At 46.2% G+C, this 22,115-nt stretch overlaps 1 protein-coding gene across 4 annotated transcripts in view; it reads right to left on the reverse strand.

Moving 5' to 3' along the window:
* Window positions 1-22,115, reverse strand: part of RAD54L2 (RAD54 like 2) — an 86,662-nt gene continuing 64,547 nt past the window's right edge. For 3 of the 4 annotated variants that reach the window (XM_068558764.1, XM_068558762.1, XM_068558763.1), the window contains 17 exons: window positions 21,852-22,078; window positions 20,876-21,058; window positions 20,603-20,736; window positions 19,307-19,503; window positions 17,894-18,236; window positions 17,030-17,207; window positions 15,590-15,832; window positions 15,249-15,367; window positions 13,791-13,909; window positions 11,876-11,975; window positions 10,920-11,125; window positions 10,324-10,496; window positions 9,608-9,804; window positions 6,969-7,168; window positions 5,688-5,777; window positions 3,230-3,322; window positions 1-1,386 (listed from right to left, as the gene is read on the reverse strand). In XM_068558764.1, coding sequence (XP_068414865.1) covers window positions 392-1,386; window positions 3,230-3,322; window positions 5,688-5,777; window positions 6,969-7,168; window positions 9,608-9,804; window positions 10,324-10,496; window positions 10,920-11,125; window positions 11,876-11,975; window positions 13,791-13,909; window positions 15,249-15,367; window positions 15,590-15,832; window positions 17,030-17,207; window positions 17,894-18,236; window positions 19,307-19,503; window positions 20,603-20,736; window positions 20,876-21,058; window positions 21,852-22,078 — 3,797 coding nt within the window. In that variant the 3' untranslated portion in view covers window positions 1-391. The remainder of the gene's footprint in view (window positions 1,387-3,229; window positions 3,323-5,687; window positions 5,778-6,968; window positions 7,169-9,607; window positions 9,805-10,323; window positions 10,497-10,919; window positions 11,126-11,875; window positions 11,976-13,790; window positions 13,910-15,248; window positions 15,368-15,589; window positions 15,833-17,029; window positions 17,208-17,893; window positions 18,237-19,306; window positions 19,504-20,602; window positions 20,737-20,875; window positions 21,059-21,851; window positions 22,079-22,115) is intronic. The other variant, XM_068558765.1, reaches the window with a different exon arrangement.

Raw genomic sequence — 22,115 nt, forward strand, 5'->3', positions numbered from 1 at the left:
TCTCCAGGCCAAGCTAAATCACCCAGTAAGGCAGCTCTCTCGGGAGAGAATGTTCCCAAAGACAGAAATGGGATGTGAGCATCTACCCTCAGATGGGCAAGCAAGCAAGCAGACAGCATAAGCAAGGCAGGCAGGAAGAGAGGCAGACTGCTCTGCCTCTCCATTCCTGTTTTAGGTCCCTGATTTCCCACTATTGCTGCTCTGGTTGGATTACTTTTGCCTCTTTTGTTAAACAGCAACAGAGCCCTGCCACCTATGGTCAACCACCTTCTTTGTCCTCTTCCTTTTCCCTCCTGCCAAGTGCCCTATTCTCAGAAAGCCCAGATTGCTGCCTTCCGTCTTGGTGGGCAACCTGCTGGGGCCCCGAGTGAGGTGCAGAGGGGCTCCCCAGCTATTTCCCAGTGACCTCTATGACATCATCGTCCTTATCCTCATCATCATTGGAGCTGAACCCCACCTCAGCAACCTCATGAGAGTCAAACGGAGGCACCTGGGACCGGAGAAGGCCGCCAGCTGGGTAGCCTGCATGTGGGGATATGTAGCCTGGGTAGACAGACATGCCCCGTGAAAGGTTGCTGGGCAAGACAGGGGAAGGAAAAGGCGCAAACATCCTCGGCTCGGACAGGAGTGGCTGTGAGAACGGGAGTGAGTAGCTGGGTAGTATCCCTGGTACAGAGGGGTTGAGCATGAAGGAGGGGTTGCTGGCAGTGACTGAGGTAGCCGTGGAAGAGGAACTGACGGGGCCTGCTGGCACCAGAGGGTCAGTAGTCACTGGAAACACCAGGCGGGCATCTGCCAGCAAATTGGACAGCTGGTAGTAGGAGGGGGTACTGCCCATAAACAGGGAATTCTCCCCAGCCTGGGAGGTGAAGGGTGGGGTGAGGTTATGGTTTAAGGAGACGGGTGGCATGGCAAACCCGCCAGAAACTGGATACCCGTGTTCATACGGCTGCACGGGGGCTGGCAGATGGCCCTTCCTGGACCGCCGGCGGGCTGACTCCTGGGCAGCAGGTGGTGTGGCCAACTTTCGCTTGTGGCCCCTTAAGTCCAACACTGGGTGCCTGTCACCACAGGGCTGGCCGGTCACCAAGAGGGAACTATTGAGGCAATGACCCCCATGTCTAGGTTCAGTCCCAAGAGCTGTCCCAGGAACAGCACTGCTGTCCACAAGTTGAGCTGGGGGGCCAGGCAGGGCAGCATTGGAGCTTGGGGAGCTCTGACGGGATTCCCGGGCAGCAGCCACATCTGCATACTGCTGGAGCTCACTGATGATCTCCGGGCTGTCTGGAGAGACAGGCCTGGCCAGCCCCTCAGGGTCGGGGGCTTTGGGTGATGAGGCACTGTGTCTGCCGTTGCTTGTAGACTCGAGAGAAGGCCCCTGGGAACCTGGGGACAAAATGTAGGTAACTGAGAACCAGAATGGTCAGGGACAGAAGGCGGGTGTAAGGCAAAATTCCATTAAAAAAAAAAATCCTGTCCTGTGGTCCCCCAAATTCAAATAGTTTGATGTGCAAACAACATCACCGAGTCAATTTTTCCCAATCACAAAGAAAGAAGTCCTTTGATCTCAGAAACAAGTCTATCCATGCAAAGACGTGTAACTTCTCTGTACCCCAGTTCCCTGTAAAACTCCACCAAGGTGAATCCTATGAAATAAAGGATATGAAATGCTGAAAGATATTCTTTTAGTCACACTCCTTCTGGGGACAAAGATGGTCAGTGACCAGGATGGGCAAAAAGAGGAAAATGAAGTTTAAAAAGCAGTCCATCCTGGTTAAAAACAAAACAAAATCCATGGCCATGAAAGTGAATGGGGCAACTGGGAAATCTGAAAATGGCCTGAATAGTAGGTAATATTATGGAATTGTTAACTTTTTTTAGTGCGATAATGGTTTTGTGACTAGGAGAGTATGTCCTCAATCTTAGCAAATGTGTGCTGAAATATTTAGGGATGAAATGACATGATGTCTTCAACTTACAAATAGTTCAAATAATAGGAAGGAAGAGAGAGAAGAAAGTTTATGAGAATGATAAAAGTCATTGGATCTAGCTGCAGGATACATGGGTGCTCACAGTGCTGTTCTTTCGACTTGTCTGCATGTCTCTCAATATCCATGATAAAAGCTGGGAACAAGAGCAATCTAGCTCTCATACCCTCATACCTCATGGTGGGAGGATAAGTGAGAACCACTCCCATAGAGGGGACTTTTGCAAGAGTTCCTAACATTGTTAATGTGCCACACATATACTCTTTGATCTGGCAATCCCACTTCTAGGAATTTTTCCTACAGATACACCCATATGACTGTGAACCAGTACTGTAATGGTGGAGCACAACAATCTAAATGTCCAGGGACAGGGAACTCGGTAATGCACTGTATTAAACCCATCTAACTGCATCTTGTGCAAACCTTCACTGAGGAACATTTAAAGAAAGGATAAGGAACAAGCACTGAGATACACTAGTGAATGAAGAAAAGAGCAAACAGTATATTACAGTCAGTTAGCATTTGTTTTAAAAATACAAAGAAAAGTTATATACGTATATACATTTTTTTAATATACACAGATACACACATGCGCACATACATATCCCTGTACCATGTATATGTATAGAATATCTCTTAAAAAAAAAACAAAAAAAAAACAACAGGAGGGACTTCCCTCATGGCGCAGTGGTTGGGAATCCGCCTGCCAATGCAGGGGACACGGGTTCGAGCCCTGGTCTGGGAGGACTCCACATGCCACGGAGCAGCTAGGCCTGTGTGCCACAACTGCTGAGCCTGTGCTCTGGAGCCCGAGGGCCACAACTGCTGAGCCTGCATGCCACAACTGCTGGGGCCTGCGCACCTAGAGCCCGTGCTCTGCAGCGGGAGAGGCCACTGCAATGAGGGGCCCACGCACTGCGGCGAGGAGTGGCTCCCGCTTGCTGCAACTAGAGAAAGCCCGCGAGCAGAAACAAAGACCCAACGCAGCCAAAAATAACTAAATAAAAATAAATAAATCTATAAAACAAACAAACAAAACAAACCAGGAGTAGCACCTCCAGGAAGGAGCAATGGATGGCTGGAAGTATGAGGGAAGAAAAACTTACTTTTCACTTTACCCCTTTTTGTACCCTTTGAATTGTGAACCATGTACACATTATCTATTCAAAAAATAAATTAATTACAAACCAAACCAAAAAAAAAATGCCATGTAGGTCAATGGAAAGTAGAAGCCACTATACCTGAGGCAGCCATCTGACCATCTTCAGGGGCCTTTGGTTTGCCAGTCGCCCGGACAGCAAAGATTCGCCCATCACTGGTACGGATGTATGTCCCTAAGAAGAAACATGAGGAAGACTGTTAGCAGCAGACATGCAATACAGCCAACCCTGGGAAACTCCAGGCCTAGGCACTGTGGGCTCAGAAACAGTTATAAAACTGGTGTCACACCCTCTCTCAATATCCCTGAAATGAGGAGTGGGATGACTGAGCTGTGGACCCAATATTACTCACTTATTCCACAAACACTGACTGCATGACTACCATATACCAGACACTGTTCTAGACACTGAAGTACACAAGACAGAAAAGGGCCCTGTCTCACGGAGCTTAACTCTAGAGGGGGAGATAGACAATTATACTAGAAAATATCAGGAAAGGTTAAATGCAATGGAGGAAATAAATAGGGTGCTGTGAAAGAGAGTAAGTTGGCTCCTTCTGTTCTGGCCCAGGTCCTCTTGATCTGGAAGGAGCCTTTTTCCCTCAATAACACCCCTCCCTTGGTAGGAATAATTCAAGATGGGCATTCTATTCCCACACGGCACTCGTCTACCTTCCCTTGGTCTTGAGCATGTCATTTGATCTATCTCTTGGTAGGGCTGCCTCTTGGCCAGAGGTCAAAAAACTTTTTCTTAAAGGTTCAGTTAGTAAATATTTTTGGCTCTGTGAGCCATAAGGTCTCTGTTGCAACTACTCTGCTGCTGTAACATGACAGCTGGGTATGGCTGTGCTCCAAAGGTCTTTATCTATGGACACTGAAATGTGAATTTCATATGGCTTTCATGTCACAGAATACTATACTTTTGATTTTTTTTTTCAACCAATTGAAAATCGTTGAAAATGTAAAACGCATTCTTAGCTCAGAGGTACAGTAACAGGAAGCAGGCATGATTTGGTCCGTGGGCCACAGTTTGCATACCCCTGCTCTAGGCCAGGAAGAACCCAGTAAGGGGGCTACATATGACCTTCTCTGGGTGTCATGTATTTCATGGCATCTTTTCCCTGAAACTAAAAGTACTTTAACCCAACAGAGGCTAGGGCAAAATCTCCTTACTAAACAAAGACCCTTGGGGAGCCTCACACAGCAGAGGCTGACATAAAAGATAGGCTTCAGCTGTGTCCTAACACCATCCAGCCCAGATTTCTCCAGCAATCTCACCTGGAGAACTCCATAAGGAGGCCAGAGGCAGTGGACTTTTCAAATGGCCACACTGGAAAATTCTGTCATGCAACCCAGGTATACTAATTCATCCACCCACTACATTTCCTAATCAGAGACGTCCACCCCACTCTAAGCAAGTAGGTAAGATGGCACAACAATAAACATGTTGGTTTATAACCCATTCCACAGCTCATTCCCTCTGATTCTGGTCTCCCTGTGTGTAGTGTAAGTGCTAGACATTAAGCTTTTGATTGCTAAGACATCCATTTCAAAGATATCCATCTTGGGTAAACAAACTGCCAGCTGTATGGCACAGCTACTAGCTAAACTACTAGGTAAGGAACCAGGCTGCTCCCTCCCTTGAAAAGTTCCTTTTTAGAAAGCCTGAGGTAACCTAGGTAACTAACCCTTGAGTGACCTCGCTCTTCCCTTCCCACACACTAATTCCCATTCTTATGTTTTAAATTCACCAATAAAGGGACTTCCCTGGTGGTTCAGTGGTTAGGACTCTATGCTTCCACTGCAGGGGGAACAAGTTTGATCCCTGGTTGGGGAAATAAGATCCCACAAGCCACACGGCGTGGCCAAAAATATAAATAAATAAATTCACCAATGAAGAGTGAACCTGTGAAACCTTAGCCACCCCACTCTTGGACCCTAATAAAGACAGAGACCCAGGTCCACAATCTCTTTCTCTCTCTCTCTTCCCACAACCTTCCTGTGTGGCCCTTGAGTGTGCCATGTACCCTACAGGACCTGTGAGTAGTAAACCTTGTTTTTTCAAAGTTCCCTGATGATTGTTGCTGAGGTACATCTTGCAATCATAATAAGAACAACAAGGGCTGGTCTAGCCACAACACTGGCTCTGGGGAAGTGTATGTGGGGGCTTGCCACAAGTACTACAGGACTGGATGAGTGCCCCAGGCATTCCTAGCCGATACTATCGATAGGCTGAGACCAACACAAAACACTGTGTGTATCCAAACCCACTCCAAGATTCTCCATAAAAACAATGGCAAAATATAGGAATGCAGGGACCCTAACTCCTTTCTTTTAAGCCACTGACAGATATCCTTTGAGCCCACCCCAACTCGGCTAAGCTCCTAGAAATGTCATTTTCTCATGTTTCCCTCACATGTCACACTCCTATAGGATGATTCCTATCTTCTCTCTAGCTCAAGCCATATGTATTTATTTTGCTTGCCAGCCCACCACTCTCAACCAAAGGTAGGGAATAAGCCCTTTGGTCAGGCTCTCACCTTTTGTCCCACGGATGATGTGGATGCTCTCACCAGCATTAATTCTTGCCTGTACGTCTGTGGAGCTGTTGAGTCCAGGAATAACAATATCTAGTGGAGACAACAGACCTCAGATTTAGATTACATGGGGCCTGACTGAAGGAGGGAAATAAAATGCAAAGTCCACATGCACTCCTGTTCCTCAATGGTTTCCCTAAAGCATCTCAGTGGAGCAGAGGTCAGAACCAAGGAAGGTGAAACCAGCAGGGCCTCTCACAACTGTCTAAACAAAGAATACTGTGAAAACAAGAAACTTTTTAGAAATCTGATCATCTTTCTGATCAAGTTTCCTTGATTTAATTTAAAAATCATAGAGTTTTTGGTTTAGAAAAAGTTTCAGTTCAAATGGTTATTTCTATTTTTGTTTCTCCTTCCCTAAGCTATTTGCATGTATCTGCTGCTCCTGTCACTATGAAGAGAAAGAGCATTTTCAAGAATCAGCAGAGAAATAGGATTATGAGAGGCTTTCTCTTTTTTTTGGCTGCGCCGCAGGGCAGTGGGATCTTAGTTCCCCGACCAGGGATCGAAACCACACCCCCTGCAGTGGAAGCACGGAGTCTTAACCACTGGACCACCAGGGAAGTCCTGAGAGCCTCTCTGTTTTTAATTTGTTTCAAATTTTTTTTTTTTTACAATGAACAGCTATTATTTTCATACTCAAAAAAACCAATTAAGATGTTTTCATGAAAATGTATTATGAATATTTCTAGATAACAAGATGAAAAACAGCATCATGAAATGCTTTCCTTCCCAATTACCCTGAACCACAGAATCAACTGCAGGGACGGATGGGCTGCCCATCTCCTACCACTGGCCCATCATGCTCGATCTACATTAAACTTACAAAGAAAGAAGCAAGCGACATTTAGGTCTTTTAACTAAAGAGGTTGAGAGCTGTCCTTCATACCCACCTGACCCTACAAGTCAGGCAGGACTCAACACATTCACACCTCTCTCTGAAGACCAACCCTATGTCCAGTGACATTTCCACAATCTCTGCAGTGTTCAGAGTCCATCCCACCCACCACATTCAAGAAAACCCAGTTCCGTGTTGCTATTCTTAAGACATTTCATTAGAATGCAAATTCTTCAAGATCAGGGACTGCTGCCTTCTCTATTTTTACGTAGAGTGCCAATGTACTATGGCCTAGAATGCAAACATTGTTTAATAAATACTTCCTGAATGAACAAAGCAATTTTAAAAGGGACAGCACCCTGGAAGAGAACTCAGGAGTTCCCAACCTGTTGTGGTGACCACCTTCTGCACAAGGACTCCCGCACGTTGCAGGTAGTTGATTGGGAAGTTCATAGCTGGATTTGTGCTGGAGGCAGAGCTTACACTACCTCCCAGTGGGACATGCCGTGGCATCATGGGGATCGGGGTGGACTGTACAGGGCGAACACTGGCCACAGGCTTCTCATCACTCTTCAGTGTTGGCTGCCTAGGAGAGAAAGAGAAGCACACTAAGGAAGTTTGGCAGAACAGCCCTTACTTACCTTTCTGCAAAGACTGCTGAGCCTCTCCAGACTTCCCCATTCTACAGCCTCAGATGCTGCTGAGAGAAGGATCAAAAGAACCTGCAGGGTATGGTAAATTCAAAAGGAGACTAGAGGCAGGGCTGAGACAGAGAGGAGACAGAGACAGCAAGGGATAAAGCCTCTCAGAGTCTAATAAGAATCAGATGTCAGTGGAACAATGCCTTTTTGGAAATGTGAGGTGACATCTGCTCCTCTAGAATTTGGACTGTCTACATACATTAGGAATTCATCCTTGGAAGGAATTCGTCCTTGGATCAGGTAGAGGCAAAGAGGCATTAAGTGGGGAGAAGTTCTTCAGAACACGGTGCATACTAATTTGAAAATAAATGGGTGGAATTTTCCCATTAGCCCAAGAAAATAGGGCCATGTGATGTCACATGTTCTGGTGATCTTGAGACCATCTATCCAGCTTTAACCATCATTACCCTCTGAAACCTCAAGTTTCAATAAGTAATGCAGACACCTCTCTCCTCTGCATTACTTTTCAATGGACTTCTCCCAGGGCCAATCCCCAAAGTGCCCCTATAGTCACAGCCACCACAAAAGCAGCAGCAGGCAAAACGCCATGCACAGACGTTGGGCTTCTAAATGGCACATAGCCACAGCCAGCCTGAGCACCGGTTGTGCATCTCTTACTACCAAAGTGCCAAAATGTTATCCTGTGGTCAATGATGCATTCCTCACTTTTCACCTTCCTTTCAACTGGATGTTGGTACCTTAACAAAGCTACTCCTTATTTAAGGTTTTTGAAATTAAGCCCCTGTCTCTAAGCTTTCTGAAGTCTGCATCTTTGGTCTTTAGTTCTGAGAAAGAGAGCCTCTTGGACTGGTATGCTCTTCCTCATCTGACTGAAGACTGGCACATAAAAGAACACACCACTGCTGTTGGAGTAGGTCTGCATGTCTCCTCAGTCACACTGCTCTCAGGTTGCCTTTGGGCAACCCCTGGGGCCCTGTGGATGCCATCATTCCCAGATAGGCCAGGTAGCACAGCAAGCTCACCAGGATCTGGGACCCACTTCCACAATGCCTGCCCAGGGTGGCTATGCAGGAGCTGGGGGCCCTGCTCAGATGTCAATGGGACTCTTCTCAGGATAAGAAGTCAGAAGGGTAACAGGAATCTAGCCTAAGCCCCATACTCTGCAGGGGCTAAGGCTAGGAATTTGGGCGGAAAGGCCTCCTCACATGTACCCAGACAGGATAAGGAATCAGCAGGATCACAGGATGGCTCATCAAATGCTGTGAGAGGCCGATGCCTCCCACAGGGCCAGAGTTGGGCCAGAAAAGGAGCTGAAATCTCCTCACAGCCCAGCCCATTTGTCACATCTTCCCTCCATATGGCTTTTCTCCTACTGGGTTCAGACTTAGTCCATTCCTGCTATTACAAGGAAAAGCCCAGAAAAGAGATAAAAGGGGTGGAGGACAAGAGGAGAACATACTCAGGCAACAGTATCTTGGAAAATGACACAGAAATAAAGTTTGAAAGCTTTGAAACATAGCAATTTTCTATTTGAAAGCATCTTATACATAAAAAGTAGCAAATTTACTCACTAAAATTTAGTCTTACATAAAATCTTACGTGGCTTCAGTTCCTTTAGAAGCTCATTTGACAAGTTTGTTTTTTTTTAAAAACATGGAATAGTCAAAAGAAACAATTCTTAAATCTATCCCTCTCAAAATAATTATTTTTAATTCAAGGTAATCAAACAATGTAAAAATGCAAACCAGGCAATCAGGAAGCTGATCTGATAAAGGCTATGAGGCACTTTGTCTTGTAATGAGGAAAAAAAAACCACAGATACTATTCTATAATTTCCTACAAAGAGCTTTTCTCCCGCCTAGCAATTGGCTTCCATGCTTTTCCTATTCTTAATAGTTCTGGAAGCTGTACTCAAGAAAAAGATTTTTTGCTCAGGAATAAGGCAGACACAGAATGAAATTCCATTAGGAACAGCAGAATTCCCTGACTACAATCCAAGACCCATAGAAGACCTGGCCTTCACTCTTGAACTTCGCTGCTAAGTGCGGGCTAGCACCAAGGTGCTGCAGATAGGAAGCAGCTGTGTGGGAGGGCTGGGCATTTGTGTTATGGGAAGCTGCATCTCCTCGGGAGTCCAGAGGGACTCTCCTGAGTCACAAGGCCAGCAGCTCACTCTTCCAGCCAGAGCTGCTTAAAACACCAGGGCTGCTGAACTGCTTCAGCACCTCATCCAAGAGCAGAACCTCTCAGTTCACAGCAGCCAAAGAGCAAGTTGTAGGGTCTCCCTTTATTTAAAAAAGGAACCAGTTGAAAGGCTTGGCCCTGGCCCAGCAGCAAACCTTCCTCCCTTTTCAGTGACTCACCAGTTTCTCTGACTGAAGGCAGGGATGCTGGTCAGGCTCTGGTCACTGGCGGGGTAATACTGCGCATATGATGGGCGGGTGTAGGGGACCGATGTACGTTTGTCTTCCTCATAGCTTTTCTTTGCTGCTTTTTTCTCAGCTTTGGTCAGCTTGTGATCCTTTCGGTTAAGGAGCAATGACTCATGCTCAAAAGGCTCCTGGGGACACAGGAGGATGTTGATTTAATTACCAGTCTTTGTGACGTACAATAAGCCTTACTTTGAAACCAAGAAATGGCTGGCTGTCTCCAGTATCTAGCAAAGAGCCTGCTCTCAGACAGACAGGCGGGTTTACTGTCTTCCTGTCAGGAGCATAAATTCTCAACTCTAACCTAGCACCAGCTTTAGACAACCTAAGTCTGCCTTCCATATCAAAAGAATGGGAGAGTTCAGAGAATTACCAGACTATATTTTCAGAACTTTCCCCCCTCTCTTTCTGCTAGGAAAACTCACAATGGCCAAATTATTCTCATGACTGAGCTCACACTCCTAGGATGAGACTAGGATAGGATAGGTGGTTTGGAGAGGGGAGGGGGACTGTCTGCGGCAAGGAAAAGAAGCAGCTAAATTCAAGTCGTCTGCGTGAAACAAAACTTTGGATGAAGGAAACAAGCTTGCCAGACAAGCCTCCCTCAGTGGAGAGTGCAGTACTGGGACACATGCATACCAGGGTCTTACCTTGGTGATGAGGTGAGGGTATTTCAGACAGGCAAGTTGCAGGACTGGCTCCTTGATCCCCTTTATGTTCAAGGATGCTTGGGGAGCTGGCTCCTTCTCAACAAAGTGCAGTAGGTTCTCCACCTCCTTTCGAGTAAAGTTCAGCATTGGATTGAGATCATCCACGACCCGATCTAGAAGGGAGAAGACATGGAGAAAGTCAGTTCACAGCAAAGAAAACTGCAAAAGCACAGCTACAAATATTGGAAGAAAGGTTGTGGGTGGCATAATTGTCACTAATATCTAAACCACCTCAGGCCACCCCATATCTGAAAGTCAAAGAGCAGGTCTGAGGCCCTCATGAAACAGAAATATGTTAAGAGAAAACTGCATAACCAGCTCAGCTCTTATCATTAAACCCATCTTCAACAATTTGAGGTAAATTCCCTCTTACGCAATTATTTGAACCAGAATGAAATGGAAGGAACTGCTAGCTTTCTATGACTGAAAGCCTGTCTGTGTTTCTACATCCTGCCCCACTCCCCCTCCCACCCTTGATACAATTAGAATGGTAGCCTGTATAAATGTGCCTCTTCTGAGCCTGGAAGATGGCCCACCTGACATGCCCTGCTTGGAAATCTGACGGTCATAGATCTTCTTTTCGAGGGTGAAATCAGCCACAAGGCGATAGATGTGACAGGGCTTTTTCTGGCCGTAACGGTATACCCGACATACTGCCTGAGCATCATGGCAAGGGTTCCAGGAAGCATCAAACACCACCACTCGGTTGGCACCAATCAGATTCACGCCCAAGCACCCAGCCCTTTAAAACACAAGCCAATAATCACAGAACCTTTAGTTTTAAAGATAGTTTTCAAATTGGTTTCACCCTCTGTGACTCCTACCCCAATATCATGCATGCTCTTTATCCTAAGCAGAATATACTGAATGATTCTGCTAATGAACAGTGCATTCCTCAAGCACTGAAAAGTATGCCCTGAAAGTCCAACATGGAAGTACCTACCAGCTCAGAAAGAAAACCCACTCTCCCATCCCTCTGTGATGAGTAAAGGCCCACATCTTGGCCCCAGAGTGATGTCACTGGGTGAGGGGAAATGTCTGCGTACCAATGTTTCTGATGTGTTTAGTCTAACAGCTTAGGAGAATGACTGGTTCATACCCTATCGAGGGCGTTCTGATGGCAGAAGGCAGCACAGCCTTCAAGTCGCTTGGCATGAGACAAATAATGCCATCAGCCTTTTATAGTTATATTACATTTTCTATTTATTAAAGCACTTTCACATTCATCACATCATCTAAGCCTCAGAACCGTCCTGACAGAAAAGCTAATTATGACCATTGTGAATGAAGGCCTCAAATAAATTCATGACACTATCATAATTGCCCTTCTAACACAATTTCTTTCTGGGGTCCCCTCTCTGACCTCAAAAACAAGTCACAAACCTGAGGAGATCTCTTCCGACAGAACTTGGACAAGCCTTTGCGGTACCTGCCCATGTAGCCAAATGCCCTGAATGCAGTCCTCTGACCTCTCCTCTCAGGATCCACTCACCTTGTGGAGAGAAGGAACAGCCAGGTGGTGAGGTTGCTGGGATCATTGAACTGATTAATGAGCCGCTCCCTCTCAAAGGCAGGGGTGCTACCATCTAGCCCTAGGACAGAAGGAAACACACAAGAAATGGACAGATGAGGGCAGGGGTACACAGCAAAATCAATGGGCAAACGTGTTTAAAACAAAACAAACACACACAACAGTGCTCAGATTCCACACCCTGGACATTCCGTGGGGATCTACCATGAGACCCAGGCATCTGTAATTTTAAAATACCCCCAAGTGATTCACATGTGCAACAAAGACTATAAACTGTGTTTTTCCCTTCAGTATCTTGGGTCAATTCTAAGGCCAAGGTTCCTAGACTTCAGAGTGGAAAAGAATCGCCCTAGTTAAGGAAGCCTGGTAAACACTGGCTTAAGGTAACTGCTCTGCCTCAGTCCTGTGAATCTTAGTGACTTCAAAAGGACCAAGGGTTTTGTGTTTTGATATGGATGATGTTCCTCCACCACGCAGGAATCCACATTGTTAACAAGCTCCTAAGGCTAAGAAGTTGCTCTAAGGAGACATAAAAAAAATAGAACTGGAGCAGTGGGATGGGACATATGAGTGAAAAGAGGGAAGCTCGAAAGAAAGAGAAAAGGTAAGCTTCAGTTAAGAAGCATGAATAAGGGAAGAGGGGCGGCATTTGCCACCTACAGTAAAGCAGAGAAAAGGGCAAAGCTAAGGGTATGAAATACTACATGGAGAACTGAATTACTACCAATGTAGGAAGCATTAGTTTAATTGCCTGGTATTAGAGGCTCCCTCAGTCAACACCCCAACCTACCTTTCAACTTGAGTTCCCACAATTTCCAAGCACAAAAAAGCTCAGCACTGACTCATTGGGCAAGCCTATAGTCAACACAAGGATCCAGGCTAGCTCCTGTGCTGGAGTCTCATCACCACCCCCTGAACCTCCATTTCTCTAAATCTTTCCTTTAGGCCAGGGCTTCTCAACAAGAAGATTTCCCCACCCTACTACCCCACAGGGAACATTTGGCAATGTTTGGAGACGGTTTGGGTTGTTATAACTGTGTGGATGCTACTGCCATCTAGTGAGTAGAGAACAGAGATGCTGCTAAACATCCTACAATGCAAAGGACAGCCCCCTACAACAAAGAATTAACTGGCCCAAATGTCAATATCTGGTCAATAAGTCCCTGAAGTCACTATTTCTCAACTTTTTTTTTCATTACCACCCCATTAAGGAGGCTTTTTACACATTTTTTCCCAATCACCATGCCCTCCATAAAATTTTCACACTACAGATATACTGTATATGTTTACTCATTATACACATATTTGTGCTTTATACTTTTAAAAAGTTAAGATTTTTTTGTCTCCTTGAGAACCAGTTTTCACCCCCTTAGGGACACCATCTCCCCCAATTTGAATACATGATCTAGGCTGTGTTCACTTTGTTCCTTCTGCCTAAGATGATCTTTGGGCCACACCAGCTCTGTATATCCAAATTCTCCCCATCTCTGCAAGTCTAGTACAAGTTCCACCTCCTCCAGGAAGCCTTCTCCAACCGTCCTCACCATGATGATTCTGTCCTCCTTAGAACCCCCATGAGGGCAATCAATCAATGCTACTTTGAATCTGTCCTTGAGTTGCTGCACCTCGGATGATGACAAGGCATATGTCTTCTACATCTCTGCACTCCCCCTATCTGGCTTAAGCTCCCCAGCCCAGGACAGTGCCTCACACAAAGCAGCTCGCTCTTAGTGTCTCTCTGCTCCTTAGTCAATCACAGATATTCCTGTTCATGTGATGGTGAATGGAGTAGGAGAAGAGAGAAAGAGAGAGAGGGAAAGGAAACCCTTAGGCAGACCTTGCCAAGGCTCCAGGAAGAAAGCAGCAATGAACTCACGGAAGTAGCTGACGTTTCGAACCCACTTCTGTACTCCTTGCCCCTCAGCACCAGGTAGACAGGGCGCTTCTCGTTTCCCTAGGAACTCCTCGATTAAAGCCAAGGTGGAAAGGCTCTGGCTGAAAGGGACACATTTGGTTCAGAAGGCTCCTGGACCTAAGGGAATCTTGTTACCCAATAGGCCCACCTCAATAGGCTCCCCTCTGACAGTGGGAGCTCCCACATCCTACTCCCCACAAAGAACCACCCTAGCTCATAAGGGAGTAGAGTCATCCACACACTTATTACCACCACCCTACTAAAAAATTCTCTATCCTATTACTTCCTTGACTGAAAAATTCTGAGATTTAGCTCAGTGCAGAGTAACAAATAGCATCAGCATTAAAAACCAACACTACATGAATATGCATTAGATCTAATTATAGGCCACAGGCAATATTATGGATCTTACTAAGGAGATAGATCATTTAGTTGCTTCCAAGTTATGCAGAGAGCCAGTCCATAAAAGCAGTGGAACACTAGGCTCTCCCTAAGTTATAATCACTGCTTTCCTCTCAAAGTATCTTACACATGGGAACCCTCACTCTGAGACTCCCAAGCCAGGCTCCTGCTTGAGTCTCCTGCTGAGACTCCCAAGCCAGGCTCACTGGAGCATAATCTAGTCGGAACAAAGGAGAAGCAATCTACTTTACATCTGTTTCCCTGAGGAGTGAGGCCTTGATGGGACTCAAAGCTCTGGCAAGACTGAGAATGTGACTTGGAAAAAAAACATCATTTATTTGGCCTTATATACAAAGCTTAGAAAAAGAAAAAAAAAAAAAAAAAAAAAAAAGGCTGGGGAGGCATAGACACAGTTTAGACCAGGGGTCAGCAAATGTTTTCTGTAAAGGGCCAGAGAGTAAATATTTTTAGGCTTTGCAGACCACACACAGTCTCTGCTGCATATGCTTCTCTTTTTTAAATTTTTATTTAAAAATTATTTTATTTTATTTTTTTTGGCCACACCCTGCGGCTTACGGGATCTTAGTTCCCTGACCAGGGATTGAACCCGTGTCGCCCGCAGTGGGATCTCAAGAGTCCTAACCACTGGACCACCAGGGAATTCCCTGCATATGCTTCTTTAAAAAAACAAAAAAACTCTTTTCAAATGTAAAAACTAGCTCTCAGGCTGTACAAAAACAGGCCATAGGTCATATTTGGCCCGCGCCACAATCTGAAGGATTAGACTGTGATCTCCAATGTTAGCCTAAGGTTTCAAATTGTTCTCTGCAGACAAATTGCACTGGATAAAAAAAGAAACTCTAAGAAAGAGAAGAAATGCAAGAAGGTCCTCACAAGAAGCACTGGTTGCAGAGGCATGGAGATAAAAGGGGGCTGGTGCAACCCCGGATGGTCTCAGTCTGCAGGGGTTGTATCACTCTTTACCAAAGACACACACTCGGCAATTTCTCTTCCTACCTGAACACAAGGATCTTGTCTCCAAGCTTCACACTTTCCTCAATCAGGTGGAAAAGCAGTACCATCTTGGGAGAGTTCTCTAAGACACCAGTCTGATAATTAGTCAAAAGATCCTTGGCCTATAGGAGAGGAAATGAGGCAGCTTGGAGCAGGTCCATGGCCAGATTACTAGAAATAGAATTCTCTCCCTCAAAGGCAGCAGCTCATGGGCAACCTTAATAGTTCCCTGCAGACCTTAGCAGTACAGTGCACTGCGCAAGCCCCACCCTCTCCCCACGAAAGCTTTGCACGATCCCTTCTCAGCAGTGGTTTATGGCCACAAAAGTATCTGCTTGACTCACCCATTCATATGTGACAATGTTGTTGCCTCGCTCCTGGAAAGGGTTAAAGCCGACCCCTTGTAGGAACTTGCTATTGGTCGCCTCTCCCATTGAGGCGCTGTCCTCACCCTTGCCTTTTGTTCCGTGTGAAGGGCAGCGGGCACTAGTCCCTGCTGAACCAAGCTCTTCCACGTCTAAGTCTTGCTCATTGGCCAGGTTCTCCTTCTGAAGGGCTTCGTACAGCACGTCGGGGTGATTCCAGATCTGAGGTTCAAGTTAAAGGGGAGGAAGCATAGGGCAGAGAACAATCTAAGGGTGTCCCAGGGAGTCTGGAAACATGCAGTTATTCAAACACACACCTCTCACAGCACACAGTCACACCAAAAATTAATGTCTCCCCAACCCCCTCATGGTCAAAGAGCCTGCACATTCATTTTCACTAACCAACTCTGATTGCCATGATACATGAATGGGAGAATTCACACCAGGAGGCATGCCAGTATGATTGGTACACAACCAAAAAGGCTGTGTCACAAGTCTTGCATTCTTATTTAAGCAAGAACAAGAACATTCCTGTTTCACCATGTGGCTACAGTCAACTACTGTATGAAACTATGAAACAAGACCAATCCCTCCCTATGGACAAATGTATCTAACTTACAGATGATCAACCGTAAGTCATTTCAGGGACTATTCCCGGCAGGAGTTGAGAATTCCAGGGGAAAGGGGGGTGGGGGGGGGGGGATGGGAAGGGTATGTTTGCACCGCAGCATCCTCAAGACCATGTCTGCTTTAGCTTCCTTGCCCTGGTCTAGGACTGTGGGTACAAAAGAAATATTTTGAAACCCATCTGTCCCCAGACACACACCTTCAGCTAACTTATTAAAGCAGTGCTCAATTGGAAATAATATCCAACAGGTTGGTTGAGAGCTGTCAAAGAAACAGATCCTTCGTGAGGCAACAGAGAGCATCTGGCCAGGTCAAAGACAAGTCAGGGTTCATCAACCTATTCACGAGGCTCAGTGCTAAAGACACCTAGGCCTTGCTGTCCCCAAACCATCTCAAGCATTATCAGAATGAAAGAGATCTTGATCTGATTAAATACAGAATCAAATGGAAGGTATCCCTAATAACGTGTCTATGCTATATATTTCTTGAATCCTGATTACACTAGCAGTCAAAAATTTTGTCCCACGATGTTCCACCATCACTCCATTTCTCAGGTGAAAAAAATCAGTGAGAAAGGAAGTGACTTCTCAAGTTTGGTATAACAAGTTGCACATTTGCAAGAGCACCATTTACATTATAGTCTATGAGTGGCACTCCCGGGAACTGTCTCGCCTTGGAGCTCTCAATTCAGTGAACTTCTTCCTTTATCAAGGACTCCCAGCAGGAACAACTCCCTTGGGACCATGAGCCTCCTCAGTCTGTATCTTAGTATTCCCTGAGGCCTCAACACACCTTGCAGCAGACACAGAAAGCCTTGAGGGGGTTCAGCCCCAGCCAGCCACTGCTACCACAGTCCCGGAAGCGGTCCATGAACTGTGTATACAAATCTCGCTGGATCTTAGAGAGTCGCACCAGGATCACATTTTCTTCCTTGGCAGGGAGATGAATCTTCAGCACAGTGTGGCCTCTCCTACAAAGGTACAGATCAGAATTGACAAGGCAGTGTGTCCAGGAGGGGTCAGTGCAGGATAAAAACAGAACCCTGCATTTCTGCCACACCGCCTTCTTTAGGATCTCAACATTCACAACAGCCTTACCATAATGCGGATTGGCTCAGCAACAATCAAGAAACTTATTTTGAGTATAAAAACTAAAGCAAAGAGGCAGAGTGACCTGGGAACTCCAGGTTCTTACCCTAATCTAGGGCTGCTTCTCTAAGCTTTCTCCACACATGCCATCTTAACAAGGAAAAACAACGGGATGCTTCAGACTGGCCTAACCTACATCTTCTAAGATGCTGAAACTGGTGAAGTCATACCCCTGAGAACCACCACTTTACTCTTTCACTCAAGTCATTAGAATGGTAGCTGTCTCCTGCTTCTCTCAGCAAGTAAGGCAGATATCCCTAGTAACCTCAAAGATTAACTTCTGAGAAAAGCACTTCTGGACCAGACTTTCAGAGACTGAAATATTGGATATCCACCGTCTGCTAACTATTCAGGAAAAGCTATTCAGTAAAAGGAAAGTTTTACTATTGCCCTACTAGAAAGGGGCCCTCCCACTGTAACCACCTTTCCCCTTCAGGAAAGCCTTGTCATGTCTATTCCACCAGGGCTCTCCAAGGATTTAGAAAACAGAGCCCTGAGGATGGCTCACCTCTGCACAAAGCCCTCCAGGAGGCTGTGCAGGACATGGCTCCGGTACCGCATGAGGCGGACATCCTGAGGCGTGCTGTCAATACACTGTCCATTCAGGATGGGGCGCTCAAACATGTTGCTGAACTCCTGCCGGGTGCCAAGGAAGTCTGGGCGCACAAAGTCCACCATGCACCAGTACTCGATGAGGTTGTTCTGCAGGGGGTATCCGGTCAGCACCACCCGGCGGCGAGAGCGAATGTTCTTCAGGGCCTGTGAGGTGCTGGCCTGGCAGTTTTTGATGCGGTGTCCCTCGTCACAGATTACCACATCAGGGCCAGGGCGGCATAAGGCCTTCTCAAACTCTAGGGAGGGAAGAGGATCCGAAGTAAGAGGGTGAGAGGGCCTGCTCTTAGTCAACAATATGAGAAGTAGGGGTGCACCCTGGAGGAGACAGAAGAAATGAAGGAAGCAGGAAAGCAAGAGTCAGCCCCCATTGGTGAAAGGGAGCCAGCCATTCAAGCTCCTGTGCATTTGGTGTGACATATTAACCTGGCCTATTGACTCTTGCAGTAAATATCCCTTTTCTCTCTTTCCTTTCCTTAATTTTTTTCCCTTTAGGCTAAGAGTAAAACTGACTTGCATTCCTAGGGCTTATACCAACTAGGTAGCAGACAGCATGACTTTACAGAGTACCAGCCTAGGATTAAAAATGAGTCTGGATGATATTGATGGGAATAATCCAGACACTTCCACTGGCTCTCACCATTGTCTTGGTGCCATCTGAGAGCTGGCTGGTGGGAACTAACTAAAGGACAAGGTCTTCCTGGAGTTACTCGCCAGTCAACGCTAAATGGCAAATTCAGCCACAGAAGCAAACCTAAAAAACAGAATCTCATAGATGAAGAGATCTATAAAATGAAACAGCCTCTGAACCTTAAAAAAAATTTTCTTCCCCAAATAGACCAAGGCCCCATAGAAGAGGGAACAGAACTAGAACTATGAGAATAATGGCTTTCACCAAAAAACAAGAAAATTGGGATAAATTCTTCTTTTATAAATTCACAAACAACATTATTACTACTCTGTATATTAGCGATTTAAATACTTTATATTTTCTTAATGCTATCTCACAACATCTCTGGGAAGTGGTGAAGGGAGCAGTTACTCTTCTAACTGTTCTGTGAAAGACACAGGGGAGTCTCCCCCATGCCAGCCTGTGGCCTGGCCTACCCAGAATTCCACTGCCCGCAGAGAAAGCATTACCTTCTGAGAGCCAGTGCAGGTCATCCCACCTACCTCAGGGACCAGGATTTCTGGTTCATGTCAATACAACTCACATCAATAATGCTTCCCATTTGACTAGGTGCTATAGCAGACACTATTTCTTTTCCCCTGGATCACCCTTTAGAGTATTCCCAGAGAGGCTGCCCACCTCTTCGAAACTCCTGCTGTCGATCTTCCTCATCCAGATCAATGATGACCGGGTGAGAACGTTTCTTGGTTTTCTTCGGTCTACCTGTGGCAAAGGATTTCTTCAGGGTGAGGAGTCTGTACATTTCATACCCCATCAGCAGCACCCCACCTTCTGACACCCAATCAGCCATCACTTTAGCACGAGCTGCCATTGTCCTGCAAGAGTGAACAGAAAGAAAATATTATTGCTTCCCCTGCTCCCCAGGAAAAATTCCTCACAGTCAAAGCTGTGTTCATGTACATTCAGAAGTCCTTATTGCCAAAGACTTCATGCAGCAGCATCACAGGGCTGGCCAGCTGCCCAAGGACTTTCCCACCATTCTAGAGACACTAATTGCACTAAGGATGGACTGGTTCACTGATGATGGTTAAATAACAAAAAACAGAAATTCAACGGCACAAGACAAGCACAAGTGACAACCTCCCTGGATGTACATTCATGACTACAATTCTACATTTGAGGGAGAATTTCAAGTTATTCCCATAATGAATACAAAGTAGTAAAAGCAAGGGCAACATTCTGCCTTTCACCTGCCCAGGCCCTCGTGAATAAAGAGCCAAGGACGCACGGTAAAGGAAAAAGAACAGCAGAGACCAGATGCCACTCAGCACAGTCCCTCTACTCCTAAACAACTGAGCCCTGGCTGTATTTCATTAACTGCTGTGTGGACTGACAGTCCTGAAATCTAGGAAAGAGCAGGTGATCAGCCACCTGTGGGGCCACTCATAGTCTCCTCATTTTGACGTGTGTGACCAAACATCACAAAAGGTGGCCTCTGCAGAAAAGAAAGTCTACCTTCTCAATTATCCATATCAACGAGGGGAAAGGGTAGCATGGATTGCTGGCTTGGATCAAGAAATAGCTTTAGGGCTTCCCTGGTGGCGCAGTGGTTGAGAATCCGCCTGCCAATGCAGGGGACACGGGTTCGAGCCCTGGTCTGGGAAGATCCCACATGCCATGGAGCAACTAAGCCCATGCACCACAACTACTGAGCCTGCGCTCTAGAGCCCGTGAGCCACAACTGCTGAGCCCATATGCCGCAACTACCGAAGCCCGCACTCCGCAACAAGAGAAGCCACCGCAATGAGAAGCCCACACACCGCAACGAAGAATAGCCCTTGCTCGCCGCAACTAGAGAAGGCCTGCGCACAGCAACGAAGACCCAAGCCAGCCAAAAGTAAATAAATAAAAATTTTTAAATAATAATAAAAAAATAAAAGGAAAGGGGCAGAGAGGAGAGGGCAGGACACCTACTTGTGCTCATCATTCAAGATGTGAACTTTAAAGAACCGAGGCTGGACTTCTTCAGGCTTGCTGTCAGCTGGAAGGGCTTCAGGAGCTGGGAGCCACATGTTGAACTCTGCCAGCCAGTTCTGAAGAGTATTAACCTTCAGAAAGTCAAGTCCAAAAAGAGAGTTTTAGGGAACAAGCTCAGAGCTGAGCTCATAAGGCTTTTTAGTGCCCAGTAAGGCATTACTCCAGAGCTCTGAAGAGGGGTGACCAAGTGGTGCCTTCCCAAACACTTACCGGCACAATGGCAAGGACGGTTTTGGCTGGCGTGTGGCGGAAGAGGACATCGATGAAGGAGATCACTTGCAAAGTTTTCCCCAGTCCCATGCTGTGGGCCAGGATACAGCCAAAGCCACTACTGGTCTTAAATCGCTCCAAGGACTCAACCAGGTTATCATACAGGAACCGGATCCCACCAATCTGACAGGGAACAAACACAAACAAATATCTTTGGCTGGCAAAGACCAGGGGTCTACTTTACTTATTTTGGAACTAGTCAGAATTAAGTAAATGAGCAGACATTGTACCAGACAGCTGGTGTGGATGGCTACATAAGTTTCCCTGAACCCTGACTAGTTTATTGGCTGGTGACGTTCTTCTCGGAGAAAACACAGAAAAGCATTCACCTGGTACAGTGGCCCATCTGAGGCAAGAATCTTGAGTACCAAATTCCTGACTGGGTCCTTCACTTAGGCTTCGTCTGGCTGACCTTGGCTGCTCACCTCAAGGCAGCCCATTTCACGAGGAGCTATTCTTACTGTTAAAGAGTTCTTATGTTGAGTCAACCTCTGCCTTCATAGAGCTTTCACTCACTGGTCCTGGTTCCAGGTTCTGGGTCAACACAAACTACTCTGATCCTTCCTATCAGAAAGTCCCTCAGACTTCTGAGTCTCACATCTCTTCCAGAGCCGCAACTCCCTAATCAAAGCACTGCTCTCCAGAGAGTATCTCAATCAGTCTTGCAGATCTCACAGAAGGAGGCTCAAGATTATTAAGCCAAAAGATTAGCACCTTCTACATGATAGGGCATCTCTCAGGCTTGTCCCTTCCCATTCATCAGGAATCCTGAAGCATCAACTGCTAGGAGGAAGAATCAGGCCTTTCCAATAGCTGCTCATGGTACCAAACAAGTACTTCACAGGCTGTGATGCGGGTGACGTCCACAGCAAGGAAGCTGAAAGGAGACCAAGAGAAGAGTCCAGATTTGCTGTACCTGATGCGGTTTCACTGCCCGTGCCAACTGTGGGGCCAGGAAGACATTCTCCTCCTCCGGAGGGTGGTTCAAGTTGACAAGGACCCGCCCCAGAGCATCGCGCTGATTTAAGACGTCATTCACATGGGTGCCACCTTTCTCCTCTTCCTCATCCTCCTCACTGACAGACTCACTGCTGTCCACAATGTGCAGAGTGTCCTCCTCTCCAGAGCTCAGTTCAATCACCTCTGAGACAGCCAACAAAACAAAACAAAAACTCAGGGA

Source organism: Eschrichtius robustus, chromosome 12, assembly GCF_028021215.1.
Source record: "Eschrichtius robustus isolate mEscRob2 chromosome 12, mEscRob2.pri, whole genome shotgun sequence".
NCBI lineage: Eukaryota > Metazoa > Chordata > Mammalia > Artiodactyla > Eschrichtiidae > Eschrichtius > Eschrichtius robustus.